The sequence below is a fragment of the Lycium barbarum genome, chromosome 4 (assembly GCF_019175385.1).
Source record: "Lycium barbarum isolate Lr01 chromosome 4, ASM1917538v2, whole genome shotgun sequence".
Lineage (NCBI taxonomy): Eukaryota > Viridiplantae > Streptophyta > Magnoliopsida > Solanales > Solanaceae > Lycium > Lycium barbarum.
Genome location: NC_083340.1, coordinates 136,953,216 through 136,967,992, shown reverse-complemented (window position 1 = coordinate 136,967,992; position 14,777 = coordinate 136,953,216). Strand labels below are relative to the sequence as shown.

The 14,777-nt window shown below is 36.1% G+C and overlaps 1 protein-coding gene and 1 pseudogene across 1 annotated transcript; both read left to right on the top strand.

Moving 5' to 3' along the window:
- Positions 1-6,456: 6,456 nt before the first annotated feature.
- LOC132637872 (receptor-like protein EIX2) lies at positions 6,457-7,401 on the top strand. The gene has a single exon (XM_060354896.1). The coding sequence runs from the start codon at positions 6,844-6,846 to the stop codon at positions 7,399-7,401; it is 558 nt and encodes a 185-aa protein (XP_060210879.1). The 5' UTR covers positions 6,457-6,843.
- A 2,757-nt stretch (positions 7,402-10,158) lies between these two features.
- LOC132636619 (receptor-like protein EIX2) lies at positions 10,159-12,520 on the top strand (annotated as a pseudogene).
- The last annotated feature ends 2,257 nt before the right edge of the window (positions 12,521-14,777 follow it).

Here is a 14,777-nt window from a genome sequence, read left to right as displayed (position 1 = left end):
CAACTGTACAAATCATAAGTAGACAAGTGTATAGGTTTTTAGTATTTTTCTTAGCCTTTTATTTACAATAACGTGTATATATAGGAATGAACAGATAAATGAATACAAGGTGAAAATCATCAAAATCAGTGTCTTCTTTTAGGTGTATGGGCTGGGGGAAAACGAAACGAGGAAACTGATGAAGAAAAATCTGGTCAACTATTAGAAAAAAGAAATAAGGTTAAATGGAGATAAATATGTAATATAACAAGAAGAATGTTTGTAGAAACTTCCACTGAAAGGGTCTCGAGTTTTGATAGTGATAGTCAAGGTCTTCTTTTCCAGCTCACTTTGAATCATTCAAATTGCTAGCAACAATTATTTGATGTAAAGTAGGGAAAAAGAATGGCTGAAGAAGTGTTAATTTAGAGCAAAATATAGGCACAGAAGTTCGAAAGCAAGATGCTTACAAAAATAATAAAAAGCTGAAAGGGAAATAACAAGAAAAGTATTTGCAGAAAATTCCAGTAGAGTGAATGCATTAATCAGTGGACTGAATTTATCTTCATGAGAAAGGTTATCATGTCCGTGATAGTGATTGTTGTTTACCCATAAAACGGTTCAGTTTAATTTATAAATGTGGTCACGGACACGTGGATCAGGGTTACCAATAAGACTAAAATATTCGTATTGAAATAACGTATGTAAGCAAAAACAAAGTAAGAAGTAAGAAAAACCCTGGACAGCAGGTGACAATTCCGGACTTGGAGTTCTCTGTTGGTAATCACAATAAATAAATAAATAAATAAATAATATATCCTTCAAGATGACAAGAAGCAACGTTCCCATAATTATATATAATAGTACAATTTATAAACGAATATATAATGAAGCTAGAAGAAATAATCAGACAAAATAAATTTCTAGTAACTAAATGAATCACAAAAAAAAGTTATCGCAAGTAGAGCTAATTAAAAAGTCCGTTCGCAATGACATATATCACTCAAAAATCAATTACCATGTTACCTTGCAATTTTATATGAAATATGTTTAAATTTTTTAAAAAGGAATCAACTAAATATGCATTACACTTAGTATATTTTAGCAATATTCCATTAAACTTTTCTCTCGTTTTGTAAAACCATTTTCTCTCCAATTGAGGTCCCAAAACCTATTTGTTTCAACAACATGAAATAAATCAATGTTTATTTAAGTATAGCTGCAAAACAAACAAAAAAAGGATTATCATTGTAATAAAGTATTGGAAAATAGACACATAGAATAAATAACTCTATACAAATCTTTCTTGTTTAGTTCCAGTAAGTTGTTGATCCCTTTTTTGCCGTATTCTACTGGTAAATTCACCTAAATTTGTTCACGTTATTGAGAACAACATTTTATATATTTTTTGTATAAAATTATTTGATATTTTTATCCCGTGAGGGCTAGGGCTCCGCTCAAAACATCCTTGAATGCTAGCAATCATTCATCGAACACAAAAAATAACTTTTTATTATACCAAAAATAAAAGCAAATACATGATGTAAGTAAATTAAGCTGACATAACCAAAATAGAAGGAGCATAAAAAAAATGTCAATAATATGAAAACAAAGTTACCAGCAGGTTACCTGCTCTTTGTTAGAAACAGAGACCAATATTAAGAGAAAATTAATTAGAGAAGCAATAATAATAAATGCTCATGCATAAGAAAACTTTAAGAAGAGACCATAGGAGCTTCTACTACTATGTATAACCAGGAATCACACTTGAGTAAACCAAATCACTCTCCGAGAACAATTTTGGAAGAACATTGACTTTAAAGAAAGTCATAGATGTATAGAACCTCAACTATATAGATGTATAGAACCAACCAATTTGATTTAGTTCTATCAACGTCTGAAGAGATAAATCTCAATATCTATCTCTCTTTTTATTTTTTATTTTTTTTATTTTTTCACCATATATAAAACGGCATTATTGATTTATGTGAGAATTGTGAGATCAAAGAATGAACTTCGAGTTGTGTGATATAGAAAAGCACAGAAGACTCCGAATATTGCTACCAATCTCCCCTGAAAACTCCAATAACGCTGCTCCACCACCTCTTCTTTAAATAAATGATCTTTTATATAATTCTAGATACTATTGCATGTAATGTAGGCTTAGCCATTTTAGAATCATCAATGATTAGTTAAAAAACATAAAGAAAGCTCACTAATTACGATAACTGATCAACATCCAAAATCATAAAATATTAATTAACAAAATAGTAGACTATAAAGAAGAAAAGGAATCAAAACTAATTTCGTCTAAATTATAAAATTAAATAAAAACTAATTACCTACCATCAGATCTACAATTAACCAAGTCCATATCAACAGAGGCATTCAGGTGGCATTTTAAAAGGTGTGCGGGAGTTAAATTTGAACATGTATATATTGGCTACGTAGACAGAACCTGAAGAGTGAAGTCTAAATAATCTTCACTAGAGATTAAGAAGTTACAACAGGAGAAAAATGGAGGTTTCTAAGTGAGAAAAAATTCTGAACAATATATAGTGAAACAAATAGCCCCAAATTGGTGGGATAAGGCACGATCTAAGAAGCTAAAAGCTGATGGTGGCTTTTCAATTCTCCATTAGTATATGCAATAATGAACAATGAATGCAGCAACTTATTATCGTGATGTATCTTTTGAAACGGTTTCTTTGCCTTTCCTTTTTCATTATGAAGCTGCAATTAATACTTCATTTTTTAATTTATAAATATAGTGTTGTATTAAAATGAGAAAAAAACCCAAAAATCTGAGAATTTAGATAAATAGTAATCCTGGCTTGTGAGAGTGCCACGTCACCGTTTTCATTCCCAGCTTTATATTATATATAGATTTGGAATTTTCATATTCATATACATTATATATACGCTATGATGTACAGTAATTAACTAAATAAATAAGTAATTAATATATCATTGAAGATGACAAGAATCAATCCTCCAACATCCACCTACTGCTCCACGTATCTAATCCACAAAATTTCTGACTTTTTCTCTTCTGTACTTTCCTATCCCTTCATTCCCATTATATTTATGTATAATAAGTTTGGTTTTAATAGATGAATATGGTCTTTTATTGGTTTTTAATGCAAAGTTGACTCTTCACATTCTTCATATTTTAATAGTAATGAATGAAGTAATCCATCTTTTAAATTTTGCTATTTACTTTATTATTTATTGAAAGGTGCATTTAAATTTTAATACAAAAATATTTTATGAATAATTTTCAAGTAAAGGATAAAATGGTCCTTCAACTTTTGATGTACAATTTGGTAATTCAACTTTGCCGTTAGAACCTTCTCATTTTTAATATCATAATTAAGTTGTAGTTTAACGATAACAAACAGTATGAAAAGAAAAGTACAACCGAACTTGATGAACAATAAGTCTATTCTATTGACTTGATTAATGATAAATGATTAGAAATTGTCTAAACCTAGAAAACTAAAATTTAGTTAAATAGATTGACCAATAATGGAGCTATTAAAAAGTGCAAAATGGAAATAAAAACAAATTGAACTAAGAATTAGAAGTTCAAAGGATAACTCTTTCTCACCAACGATCATGAAGAAGATTAGGCCTTTGTGGCAGAAGTTGCTACGCAATTTATCAACGCAATGGAGTTCTTAAGAAAAATAATAAAAACAGAGTAACATTTGACATAAAAACTAAAAGATGAAGGCTGGACTACTTGAGGTGTAGATGCTAAACTGCGCACTTTATAGCAAATGAATTAATTAAGCATAGTACGTTTTTGACATTAAGTGATCTTAAAAAATCAGTTAATGAAATATACATGCACTTGAGGCTGTTAAATTTCCTTTTGGCTTTAACGTTGAAAAATGAAACGATACTTTTTAAAAATGGGATTCGGCCAAATTTATCCAACAAATGCATAATAAGGTCTAAAAAAGATATGTTAAAATTTATATGAAGCTTCTCCATGATTTTGTTTAGACAAAGAAAGTTGGTGCAAACTGTATCTTCAATTCTACTATCCCTTAGAATGGAAAAAAAAAAAGATTGATTTTTTTTTTTAAGGATGGCCCAGTAAAAGAAGCAAAGCTATGTTTGATTAAAGGAAAACAAATTATTAATAACTTTGAATAAACAAGTATATGTGGAGTTAGTCGAGGTGAGTGCAACTTAGCCCAAATACCACGGTTAATATAAAAAAATCTTGACTCAAATTTGTAGCAAAACTGAGAAGTCTCAACTAAAACTTGAGACTTGCAAGATGTGTCCCATATTTATTGTGTATAATATATAAATAACAAACAAGCTGGCATACCGCATATGATGAATAATTATTGTTAAAATATATTGTAAGTATTACATTTACATATTATTCCGAAATATACAAGCAACAATAATAGTTTGCAGTAAGCAAAAATTGAATTTGTATAGCACGAAACAAAATAATTTAATTACCTGTACGTGACTACATGCTAAGAGAGAAGATCAATAGAAGGTCTTCATGGAAAGGAAATTTTTAGCAGAAAGAATAAAAAGGTTAACAATGATACAATGATTTGACTCTACTTCTATAAAGTATAACAAAAACATATTAAAAGACTGTACATGAATACAGAATTTTAACGGTGGAAGCTCAAAAGATCAAATAAATGAAAGAAATATGAAAAGGAGATATTTAAAAAATTTAAAACGTTTTGTACAACCGCCTACCATAATGAATGGAAGATGAAACAGTTGTGTCCACTTATCGGTTTTTCATTGGAGCTATAATTATTCATTAGTAGAAGGAAATTTTGTGAAGGGTAAAATGGTCCATTAATTTTTAATGGACATTTTTGCAATCCAACTTTGGATTTAGAACCTTCTCATTTTTAATATAATACTAGTTTCTGGACACGTGCGTTGCACGCGTGTCTCATATAAATGAGTTAAGACTTTTTTAAAACGATAGAGATAATATTAAAACATTTTCTAATGTGATCCCCGAATGGAGTAACTAATTTAATTCATAAGGAACGCTGTAAGTTTTAGACGTTGCTTTACCGTCAATGCTTCAATAAATTATGTTTCAGACAACACTGCAAAAGACTTTAACTATTAGAAAACATTATATAACAAATCATCAGCAAGAAGAACATAAAGAAACATAATATATTACTTGGATAAAAGCTAATTTTAGAAGGTAATAGAAAAGATGGATTCGGGAGGAATTTAAGATGAAATTCATTCTATAGGGGAGCTAGAGCATGAGAGTAGGAGATGGGAAGTTGATTAAATTATTTGATAATTGAAGAAGAAAGTTAAGTGTAAGCAGATTTCTAGAGCCACTTGAACAAACACAGATTGGATCTTGCACAACACAACACAATTTAAGAGTCCTAATTGACCCTTCTTCTTCCAAAAAATCTTTGAGACTACTAACTCTTCAACTTATCCATGTTTTGAATTGAAACGTAGAGAAACTTGGCTTGATGCTATTAAGAGTCTTGAAATGATTAACAATCGTTTAGTGTAGTACTATTCTTTAGGTGTACATAAATTGCACACATTTACAGTAAATATTGAAAGGTAAATGATAATAGTGTTTAAGTGAAGGCTATTATAGTCACTCATCAACTTTATGGGGCTATTTTAGTATTTTAACTTTTAACTTTGGAGCTTCCTACTTTTAATAATAGATTATGATAATTCTATTTTATTCTTCACCCTAACTTTTTATCCTCCAAATTGCTGACGGGTGACAAAAAACGATAAAATCTATCCAACCAATTGTATTCATAAAAACAATCAATACAGTAGAATATAATATGATACACGACACATATTTAACAATCATCCAAAAAAAGCATGAATGTACCCTTCTTTATTCTTATCTATGTTTTGCTTTTTGTCTTTTTCCATTCGTTTTCATATCATTTCTGGCAGGCCTAATACATATGTAGCTCGCTGGAACTTGTCAATATATTCCATTTAGGCACCTCCACTAAGGGTGTGACCTATTAAGCACTTAATCTATATTGAAATTGTGTCTATTAGACACAAATTGCTGATTGTCATGGAGAGTGTATTACACGAGAGTTATTGAATCCTAATTTGCCTTTTTTTTTTTTTTTTTTTTTTTTCTGCTCTCTCTCTCCCTCACCCCTTTGTCTGCTGACCTCCAATCCACCATCAACACCCTTTCTCTCCTTTGCAGATTATCACCATTTTAAAGTGATGAAAACCTCAAATTTAAAGCAGCAAGTACATACAAAAAAGGATCATTACCAACCTTAACTAGCATAGAACAAAAAGAAATTAATATCTTCCAACTACAACACTTATTAAACTTGCTAGATTCTCAACCAAAGAACCCTTTTCACTCTCACGTTATCTTCATTAATTAATCCAAGACCCAACTGAATTTCCCATGAACACAGCTAGAAATCCACGACCACCATCAAAGAAAACATAGAGTTCGGGGGAAGGACCCTCGGGGCGTGGGGGCCTTCTTTTTCTTTTTCAGTTAATACTTATCACAAAAAATTTATTGAAAAAATTGTTTAATAGACACAATTTGAATATAGATAAGGGGTTTAATAGGTTATGCCCTCAGTTGAGGTGCCTAAATGAAAAATGTTTGACAAATTCAAGAGGCCACATATGTATTAGGCCTTTCTGGTATAATATGCAATTTCTGGGAAACCCGCAAACACACACAATGCACAAGTCAAGTCAACAAATTATAAATAGTCGCTTTCTGCTTTGAACACACTGTTTATCTATTCTTTTGAAAATTTTCTAGTAAAATTTGCTCTGATAATCTTGATTATTGATAAAATTTAGTTACTGCTCATGGATGGTGTAACTTTACTTTTCCTTCTCATTCTTGTAGCTATTTTAGATGGATTTTCCTGTGCGCAAACTAGTTCTATTTATTCAGGCATTCATTGCATTGAGAGTGAAAAAAATGCTCTTATCAAGTTCAGGCAAGGTTTCAAGAATCCATCACGGAGCATGTTGTCTTGGATGCTCGAGGAGAACTGCTGCAGGTGGGAAGGTGTTGAATGCGACAACACAACCGGGCATGTGATCACTCTTGATCTGCGCAAGCAATTGTTGCAAGGTGAGTCCGGGATTTTTTTGCCTGACTTACCCTATTTAAGACACTTAGACCTGAGCCAAAATGATTTCCGCGGGGCACAGATTCCTGAGTTTATTTCCACTTTGAAGAACCTAGAGTATCTCAATTTGTCAAATTCCAAGTTTAGAGGAACAATTCCTGAATATCTTGGGAATCTGTCACGCTTGCAGTTTCTTGATCTCTGTCACGCTTGCAGTTTCTTGATCTCAGTGGTGATTCTTCACTCCAGGCCAATAACCTTCAATGGCTTCAGCACCTCTTCTCTATGAAGTGTAAAAGAATGTTTTCCTTGATTATTTTGTTCCCTTGAATGGGTTGATATACATGATTTACAACCTAATTGTAGGCTACAAATTAGGAACTAATTTGACTAAATAATTCTACCATATGCTATCCTAAAATAGAAGATTACAAAATATATTTGACTAAATAATTACATAATCTAACACCCCCCCCCCCCCGGCAGTCGAAGCGGGAGGTTTACGAACGATTAGACTTTCCCGAAAATCATCAAATAGTACGCGCAAAAGACCTTTGGTGAAGATGTCAGCAATCTGATAACGGGACGGAACATGTAGGACACGAACTTCGCCTCGCCTAACCTTTTCACGAACAGAGTGAATGTCCATTTCAATATGCTTGGTATGTTGATGTTGTACCGGATTTCCAGACAAGTAAATGGCACTCACATTATCACAATAGACCAAAGTTGCTTTACGAATAGGACAATTGAGTTCAAGCAACAGATTACGAATCCAACAAGACTCAGAGACAACATTAGCAACCCCACTTGACTTAGATAGAGTAGGTTGGCGCTTGGAAGACCAAGAAATCAAGTTATCCCCAAGATAGACACAATAACCCGATGTGGAGCGTCGAGTGTCTAGACATCCTCCCCAATCAGCATCTGTATATGATAGTAGTGACTGGAGAGAGGACTTGTATAAATGTGTGCCAAAGTCAATCGTACCTCTAACGTAACGCAAAATGCGTTTTAATGCTTCCATATGATGGACTTTGGGGTCATGCATAAACAAGCAAACCTGTTGGACGATGTATGATATGTCAGGCCGAGTGAATGTCAAGTATTGCAAAGCACCTGCCAGACGACGATACTTCGTAGGATCTTCATACGGGGCGCTTGAAGAAGCGTTGAGTTTGCCTTTTGTGTCAACAGGAGTGGGGCAAGGCTTACACTGTGACATGCCTGCCTGGTCAAGAATATCCTTTGCATAAGAACTCTGAGACATAAAGAGACTATTTTTGTCTCGGGAGACAACAATTCCCAAAAAATAGCTCAACGGACCCAAGTCTTTCATTGCAAATGCCGTAGCTAACTTGGACATAATACCGAGTCTGAGAGAGTCTGAAGATGCTGTTAGAATAATATCATCCACATATAACAAAATGTAAGAAATATCTTTTCCACGACAATAAGTGAAGAGAGAGTTGTCAGATGTACTATGTGAGAAACCAATGGTTGCCACATATTCAGCAAAACGCTGATACCAAGGCCGTGGTGCCTGTTTCAAACCATAAAGAGACTTACTCAAGAGACAGACATGATCAGGACGAGCTGGATCCCGGAATCCCAGAGGCTGATACATATATACGGTCTCATTCAAATTGCCATGTAAAAAAGCATTCTTTACATCAAGCTGGTGAATGGGCCAAGAGTGAGATAAAACAATAGTAAAAACCACACGGATAGTTGTCGGGTTGACCACCGGACTGAAAGTCTTGTTACAATCAACACCTTCCCATTGAGACCTGCCATCACCTACAAGACGGGATTTATGCCTCTCAAAAGAATCATCAGATTTCTTTTTATGCCGAAAAATCCATAAAGACCGAATAATATTAGCATTTGGAAGACGAGGGACCAACTCCCAAGTCTTACTATCAATAAGAGCATTATATTCATCTTGCATAGAATTTTTCCAATTCGGGTCATTAAGTGCAGCAAGGGGATTTCGAGGAATGGGTGAGATGGAATTGTTGGTGACACTTAAGGCTTGATTATGGTATTTCAAGTTCGGCTTAAAAATCCCATGTTGACTACGTGTAGTCATGTGATGGACGGGTGGGGGCTGGCAGGGAGGGTGCTGCTGCCGTGGTGGGGCAGCGTGGGAGAGAGAGGGGTCGGCAGCGGGGGGACTGCCGTGGGGGCCGTGGCAGTGGCCTGAAAGGGCTGGCGGGCAGTTGGGGCAGTGAAGGTGGACTGCTGGGCAGTCGACGATGACGGAGGGGAGGTGGGGGGGGGGGGGGGGGGGTCGGGTGGTGGGTTGCACGAGAGGGAGGGTGCTGCATTGGCGGACCAGTGGACCGGTCATGCAACAATTGGATTCTCAATGGGGAATTATCATCATCCAAAAATTCATATGAGGTAGGAGATAGAGTATTTATTTGTGAAAATGGAAAGGAATTTTCATCAAACCACACATGCCGGGCTATGATTATTTTTCAGCTTGCTAACCCCCGATGATTGGAAGGATATCCTAGGAAGACACACGGAATGGACCTAGACTGCAACTTATGAATTTGTGTGAAGGGAAAGAGAGGAAAGCATAGACAGCCAAAGACTCGGAGATGAGAGTAGGATGGATTCTTTTGATAAAGAAATGGATCATGGGCCTAATTCAACCTCAAAAGTTAGCTTATGAGGGGAGTTGCCCAAGTCCATATAAGGAGACCACCCATCTCATTAACCACCGATGAGAGACTTTTTTTCATTCTTCAACACCCCACCTCACGCCCAGGGCTGGACATCTGGAGCGTGGACAATTTAATTTGGGGGCCTAACATCCGGTGAGATGGGTCCTACTCTGATACCATGTAAGAGAATGTTTTCCTTGATTATTTTGTTCCTTTGAATGGGTTGATATACATGATTTACAACCTAATTGTAGGCTACAAATTAGGAACTAATTTGACTAAATAATTCTAATATATGTTATCCTAAAATAGAAGATTACAAAATATATTTGACTAAATAATTACATAATCTAACATGAAGATTCTTGACTTGAGTGATGTTGACATGAGCAGAGCGAAAAACTGGCTGCATGACATCAATTTGCTAACTTCTCTCTTAGAATTACGTATGTCTGCTTGTCAGCTTGCTACGCTTCCAAAATCGTTTCCCGCTTTTGTGAATTTCACATCCCTTCGAATTCTTGACCTCTCATTGAACTATTTCAATTCTTCAATTCCTAGCTGGTTGTTTAATACTAGCCACAGTCTTGTTTATCTTAATCTCACAAGAAGTGAGCTGGGTGGTTTACTTCCAAATGCCCTTGGAAACATGCATTCACTTAGAATTCTTGATCTTTCTGGGAACCCTGTCAACCATCGACATTACTTTTTTGAGCCCCTACTAAACTGGTTTACGGGAAATTTACCACCAGCCCTGCCATCAAAGCTGGAATATTTGGATGTTTCTAATAATCATCTGGAGGGTCCTTTAGCAAAAAGCATTGCACAACTTAGGCAATTAGTTGTCCTCAAAGTTGCTGGGAACTCTTTCAATGACTCGATTACAGAACATTTCTTAAATTTCAGTGACTTGAGAGTGTTAGACTTGTCATCCAACTCATTTATCCTCAATGTAAGCGCAACTTGGATGCCTCGTTTTCAACTTGTCTTTCTAAGCCTGCAATCTTGCCGACTTGGTACACAGTTTCCCCAGTGGATTCAGACACAAAAGAAGTTGTCATTTATTGATATCTCTAACGCTACGATCTCAGGTGAAGTGCCTGATTGGTTCTGGAATCTTTCTGCGAAGGCTTATCACATAAACCTTTCGCACAACAATTTCAGAGGGGAAGTGCCTGAATTCACAGAAAGACTTAATCTTAAAGAATTGGACCTGAGTGGGAACAATTTTCATGGTCCTTTGCCTCATTTTTCACCCAATATGATGAGCTTGATTTTGGCAAAGAATCTTTTTAATGGTACAATTGCCCCCGTATGTGAATCACTTGTCATGAATAATTCTCTCGGTCTTCTAGACCTATCTTCAAATTCACTATCAGGAAAACTTCCTGACTGTTGGAGATATGGGAAGCATCTGGAATTATTGAATTTAGCCCAAAATAACCTATCCGGGGAGATACCTCACTCATTGGAGATCTTGCTAAACTCTTCTATCTGCAATTGCAGGACAACATTTTCTCCAAAAATCTACCTTCATCATTGAAGAAGATGACTGGACTAAAAATTCTTGATGTTTCTGAAAATAGTTTATCTGGAAATATACCTCTTTGGTTAGGGGAGAGTTTAAATACTCTAGAGATTCTTAAATTAAGAAGAAACAAGTTTGACGGAAATATTCCCTGGCAGATTTGCCAGCTGAAATGCTTGTATATGTTGGACCTTAGTTCCAACGCTCTATCAGGAACTATTCCAAGGTGTCTTGAATATCTCCACACCATGTCCGGGGTAGAGCAGGCTCTTTCCTTTACTTATGGACCCTATGCAGATTACAGAACTTATGGCACGTTAGTTATTAAAGGGATGTCTTATTTGTGCGATCCTTCCATGCCCTTGATAATAATTGATCTAGCGGAGAACCATTTTTCGGGGGAAATTCCCAAGGAAATCACCAGCCTTTCTGCACTAGTGAGTTTGAATTTATCAAGGAATAATTTCACAGGAGTAATTCCACGTGACATTGGCAACTTACAAAATTTGGAATTTCTCGATCTTTCCAGGAACAAGTTGTCATGTACCTTTCCTCCCAGTATCGCAGAACTTCCCAATCTTGCGCTTGCGAATTTTTCTTTCAATGATTTGACAGGAAAAATTCCATTTGGAAGTCAATTCGCTACCTTCGAGAATAATTCTTATGTTGGGAATCCAAACTTGTGTGGGTTCCCAGTCTCACGAGTCTGCCCCGATCATTTACTTGAGGACATGACTCACTGTAATAATGAGCAGGAGGTGTAGGCCGTTCAACACGGAGAAAATAACAACTGGCTTGAGGAATTTTCGTTCTACATTAGCATAGGAATTGAATTCAATACAGGTTTCTGGGTATTTTGGGCTACTCTAATGTTGAAAAAGTCTTGGAGATATGCCTATATGAGGTGCCTGGATAACATGGGCAACAAGATTTATGTGTTTGCTGCCATCAGATTGAAAAATAACAAGCAGCAAGAAGGGTGAGCAAGAGAAAACATCATAAGATTGAAGTTTGTCCAGATCGAGCTACTCCTTTTACCTTTCTGTATCTTTTCTTATATTTGGTTTTGTAAAATCTTCTTACTTATTATGTTTGTGTGTATGCTTAGTTGCATATTTTCCTTTACTTTCTTCATTTTCTTTTATAATATTTCGGCTTGTGCAATGAAAGTAGCTTGACACTTTCAGTTTTAATGAATCAAATAAGCAATTCATATAAATCATCATATTATACTAAAAGTGATAAGCTTCTAAGTTCAATGTTAGGTTTCCAAAATGTCCATACAAAATTGAACGACAATTTTTACCTTCAACCAATCACTACTCTTATAATATTTTTGTACAAAAATGTAAATACACATTTAAATAAATTCCGTCTGCGAGATTAATGTGTATATTGAATCAACCACAATAATGTCTCTGGAATATATCAAGGTTCAACGCTTAGTGTTTCTGGCTAGAGTAATTAAATTCATTGGATATTTAATTTGTTCTTAATTTTAATGGAATATGAAAGGCTAAGGTTGATATATGAACAGTCTTTTGTAACAATAAAAGACATGGATGATAAATTTTCCATCGGGGAACTTCTTCAAGTACACACAATGATCTGCAGTTGTTCTTTTGTATTGATGTTTCAGCATGAATGAGTCGAACTTTTTGTACCATTGCCTTGGGGCTTGTTTGAGACCGTAGAGACTCTTCCTTAACTTGCAAACGAGATGCTCTTTCTTTGGGATTCGGAAACCATCGGGCTGCTCCATGTATATTTCTTCCTCCAAATCACCATGCAGAAAAGTTGTTTTCACGTCCATCTGCTCAAGTTCAAAATCCATACTTGCCACCAATCCGAGAACCACTCGGATAGACATCATCTTCACAACCGGCGAAAAAATCTCATCAAAGTCGATTCCTTCCTTCTGTTGGAAACCTTTGACTACGAGCCTTGCCTTGTACTTCACGATATTTCCGCTAGCATCTTTCTTGAGCTTGAAGACCCATTTTTTCTTCAAGGCCTTCTTTCTCGGAGGAAGTTTCACCAACTCATATGTTTGATTCTTTTGTAAAGAATTCATTTCTTCCTCCATGTCCTGTCGCCAATTGGATTTTTCACGATGAGATTGAGCTTCTTGAAAGCTCTCTGGCTCCCCCTCGCTGGTAATAAGGATCCATTCTATTGGCGAGTATGACCTTTGAGAGATTAACCCTCGTGCAGAATGTCGAACTTGATTATTTCCAGCTGCGTCTTGGGGTGAAGGCCCCCCCTGCTCAAGAATTTCTTCGTTTTGATCATCATCAATAGCTGCCGGATCAATGTTTTCTTGTTCATAGTGGACATTATCATGAAGTTCCTCGTTGTTGAGAGGAATGTGTGGTGATTCAGGGACATCATCTGGAGCATGATAACTTCATTGCTTGTTGACTGTTGGAGCACACTCATGAAACTGGTTTTCATGGAACACGACGTCTCTACTTTGAATCACTTTCTTCATTTCGGGATCCCACAGCCTGTATCCGAACTCTTGATCTCCATATCCAATAAAGATACACGGAGTTGATCTGAGATCAAGCTTCCGCCTCAACTCAATGGATATATGCACAAATGCCTTGCACCCGAACACTTTCAAGTGAGAATATGAAATATCTTTCCCAGACCATATCTTTTCTGGAACTTCAAAGTTCAATGAGACTGAAGGTGACCTGTTTATAAGATAACAAGCTGTCAGAACAGCTTCGCCCCAGAATGGCTTTGGCAGTTTAGCCATACTGAGCATACATCGGACTTTCTCAACAATAGTGCGGTTCATTCTTTCAGCTACACCGTTATGTTGTGGTGTTCGTGGCACCGTTTTCTCATATCTGATCCCATGTTTAGCACAATATGCCAAAAACTCCCGGGAAGTGTACTCGCCTCCATTGTCGGATCGGAGGCATTTCAGCTTCTTTCCAGTCTCCCTTTCTACCATAGCATGGAATGTGTTGAAACGATCGAATACTTGATCCTTCGATTCGAGACAATAAGCCCAAACCTTCCGTGATGCGTCGTCGATGAATGTCACGAAGTATTTGCTACCACCAAGAGATTCTTCTTCAATGGGTCTACACACGTCAGAGTGGACAAGGCTCAGCAACTCGGAGTGATTCTTTCTGGTGGAACTGAAAGAAACTCTATGTTGTTTCCCGAATAAACAGTGATCACAGGGATCCAAAGTTACGTCTTTATCTATTGAGATGGCTTTTTTCTTTGCAAGAGTCGTCAATCCCTTCAGACTCATGTGGCCCAATCGTCTATGCCACAAGTTTGGCGATGTCTCTTCTTCAACTACATTGAGACTCGGTCGATACAACTTTACATTGGTTTTGTAAAGAGTACCACAAATATGTCCTCTAGCAATAACCATAGAGCCTTTGGACAGCTTCCACGTACCATCCTTGAACAGATTTCCATACCCCTGTCGATCCA

Excerpts from the sequence above, each read along its gene's own strand:
- LOC132637872 (XM_060354896.1), top strand. The coding sequence starts at position 6,844 with ATGGATGGTGTAACTTTACTTTTCCTTCTCATTCTTGTAGCTATTTTA.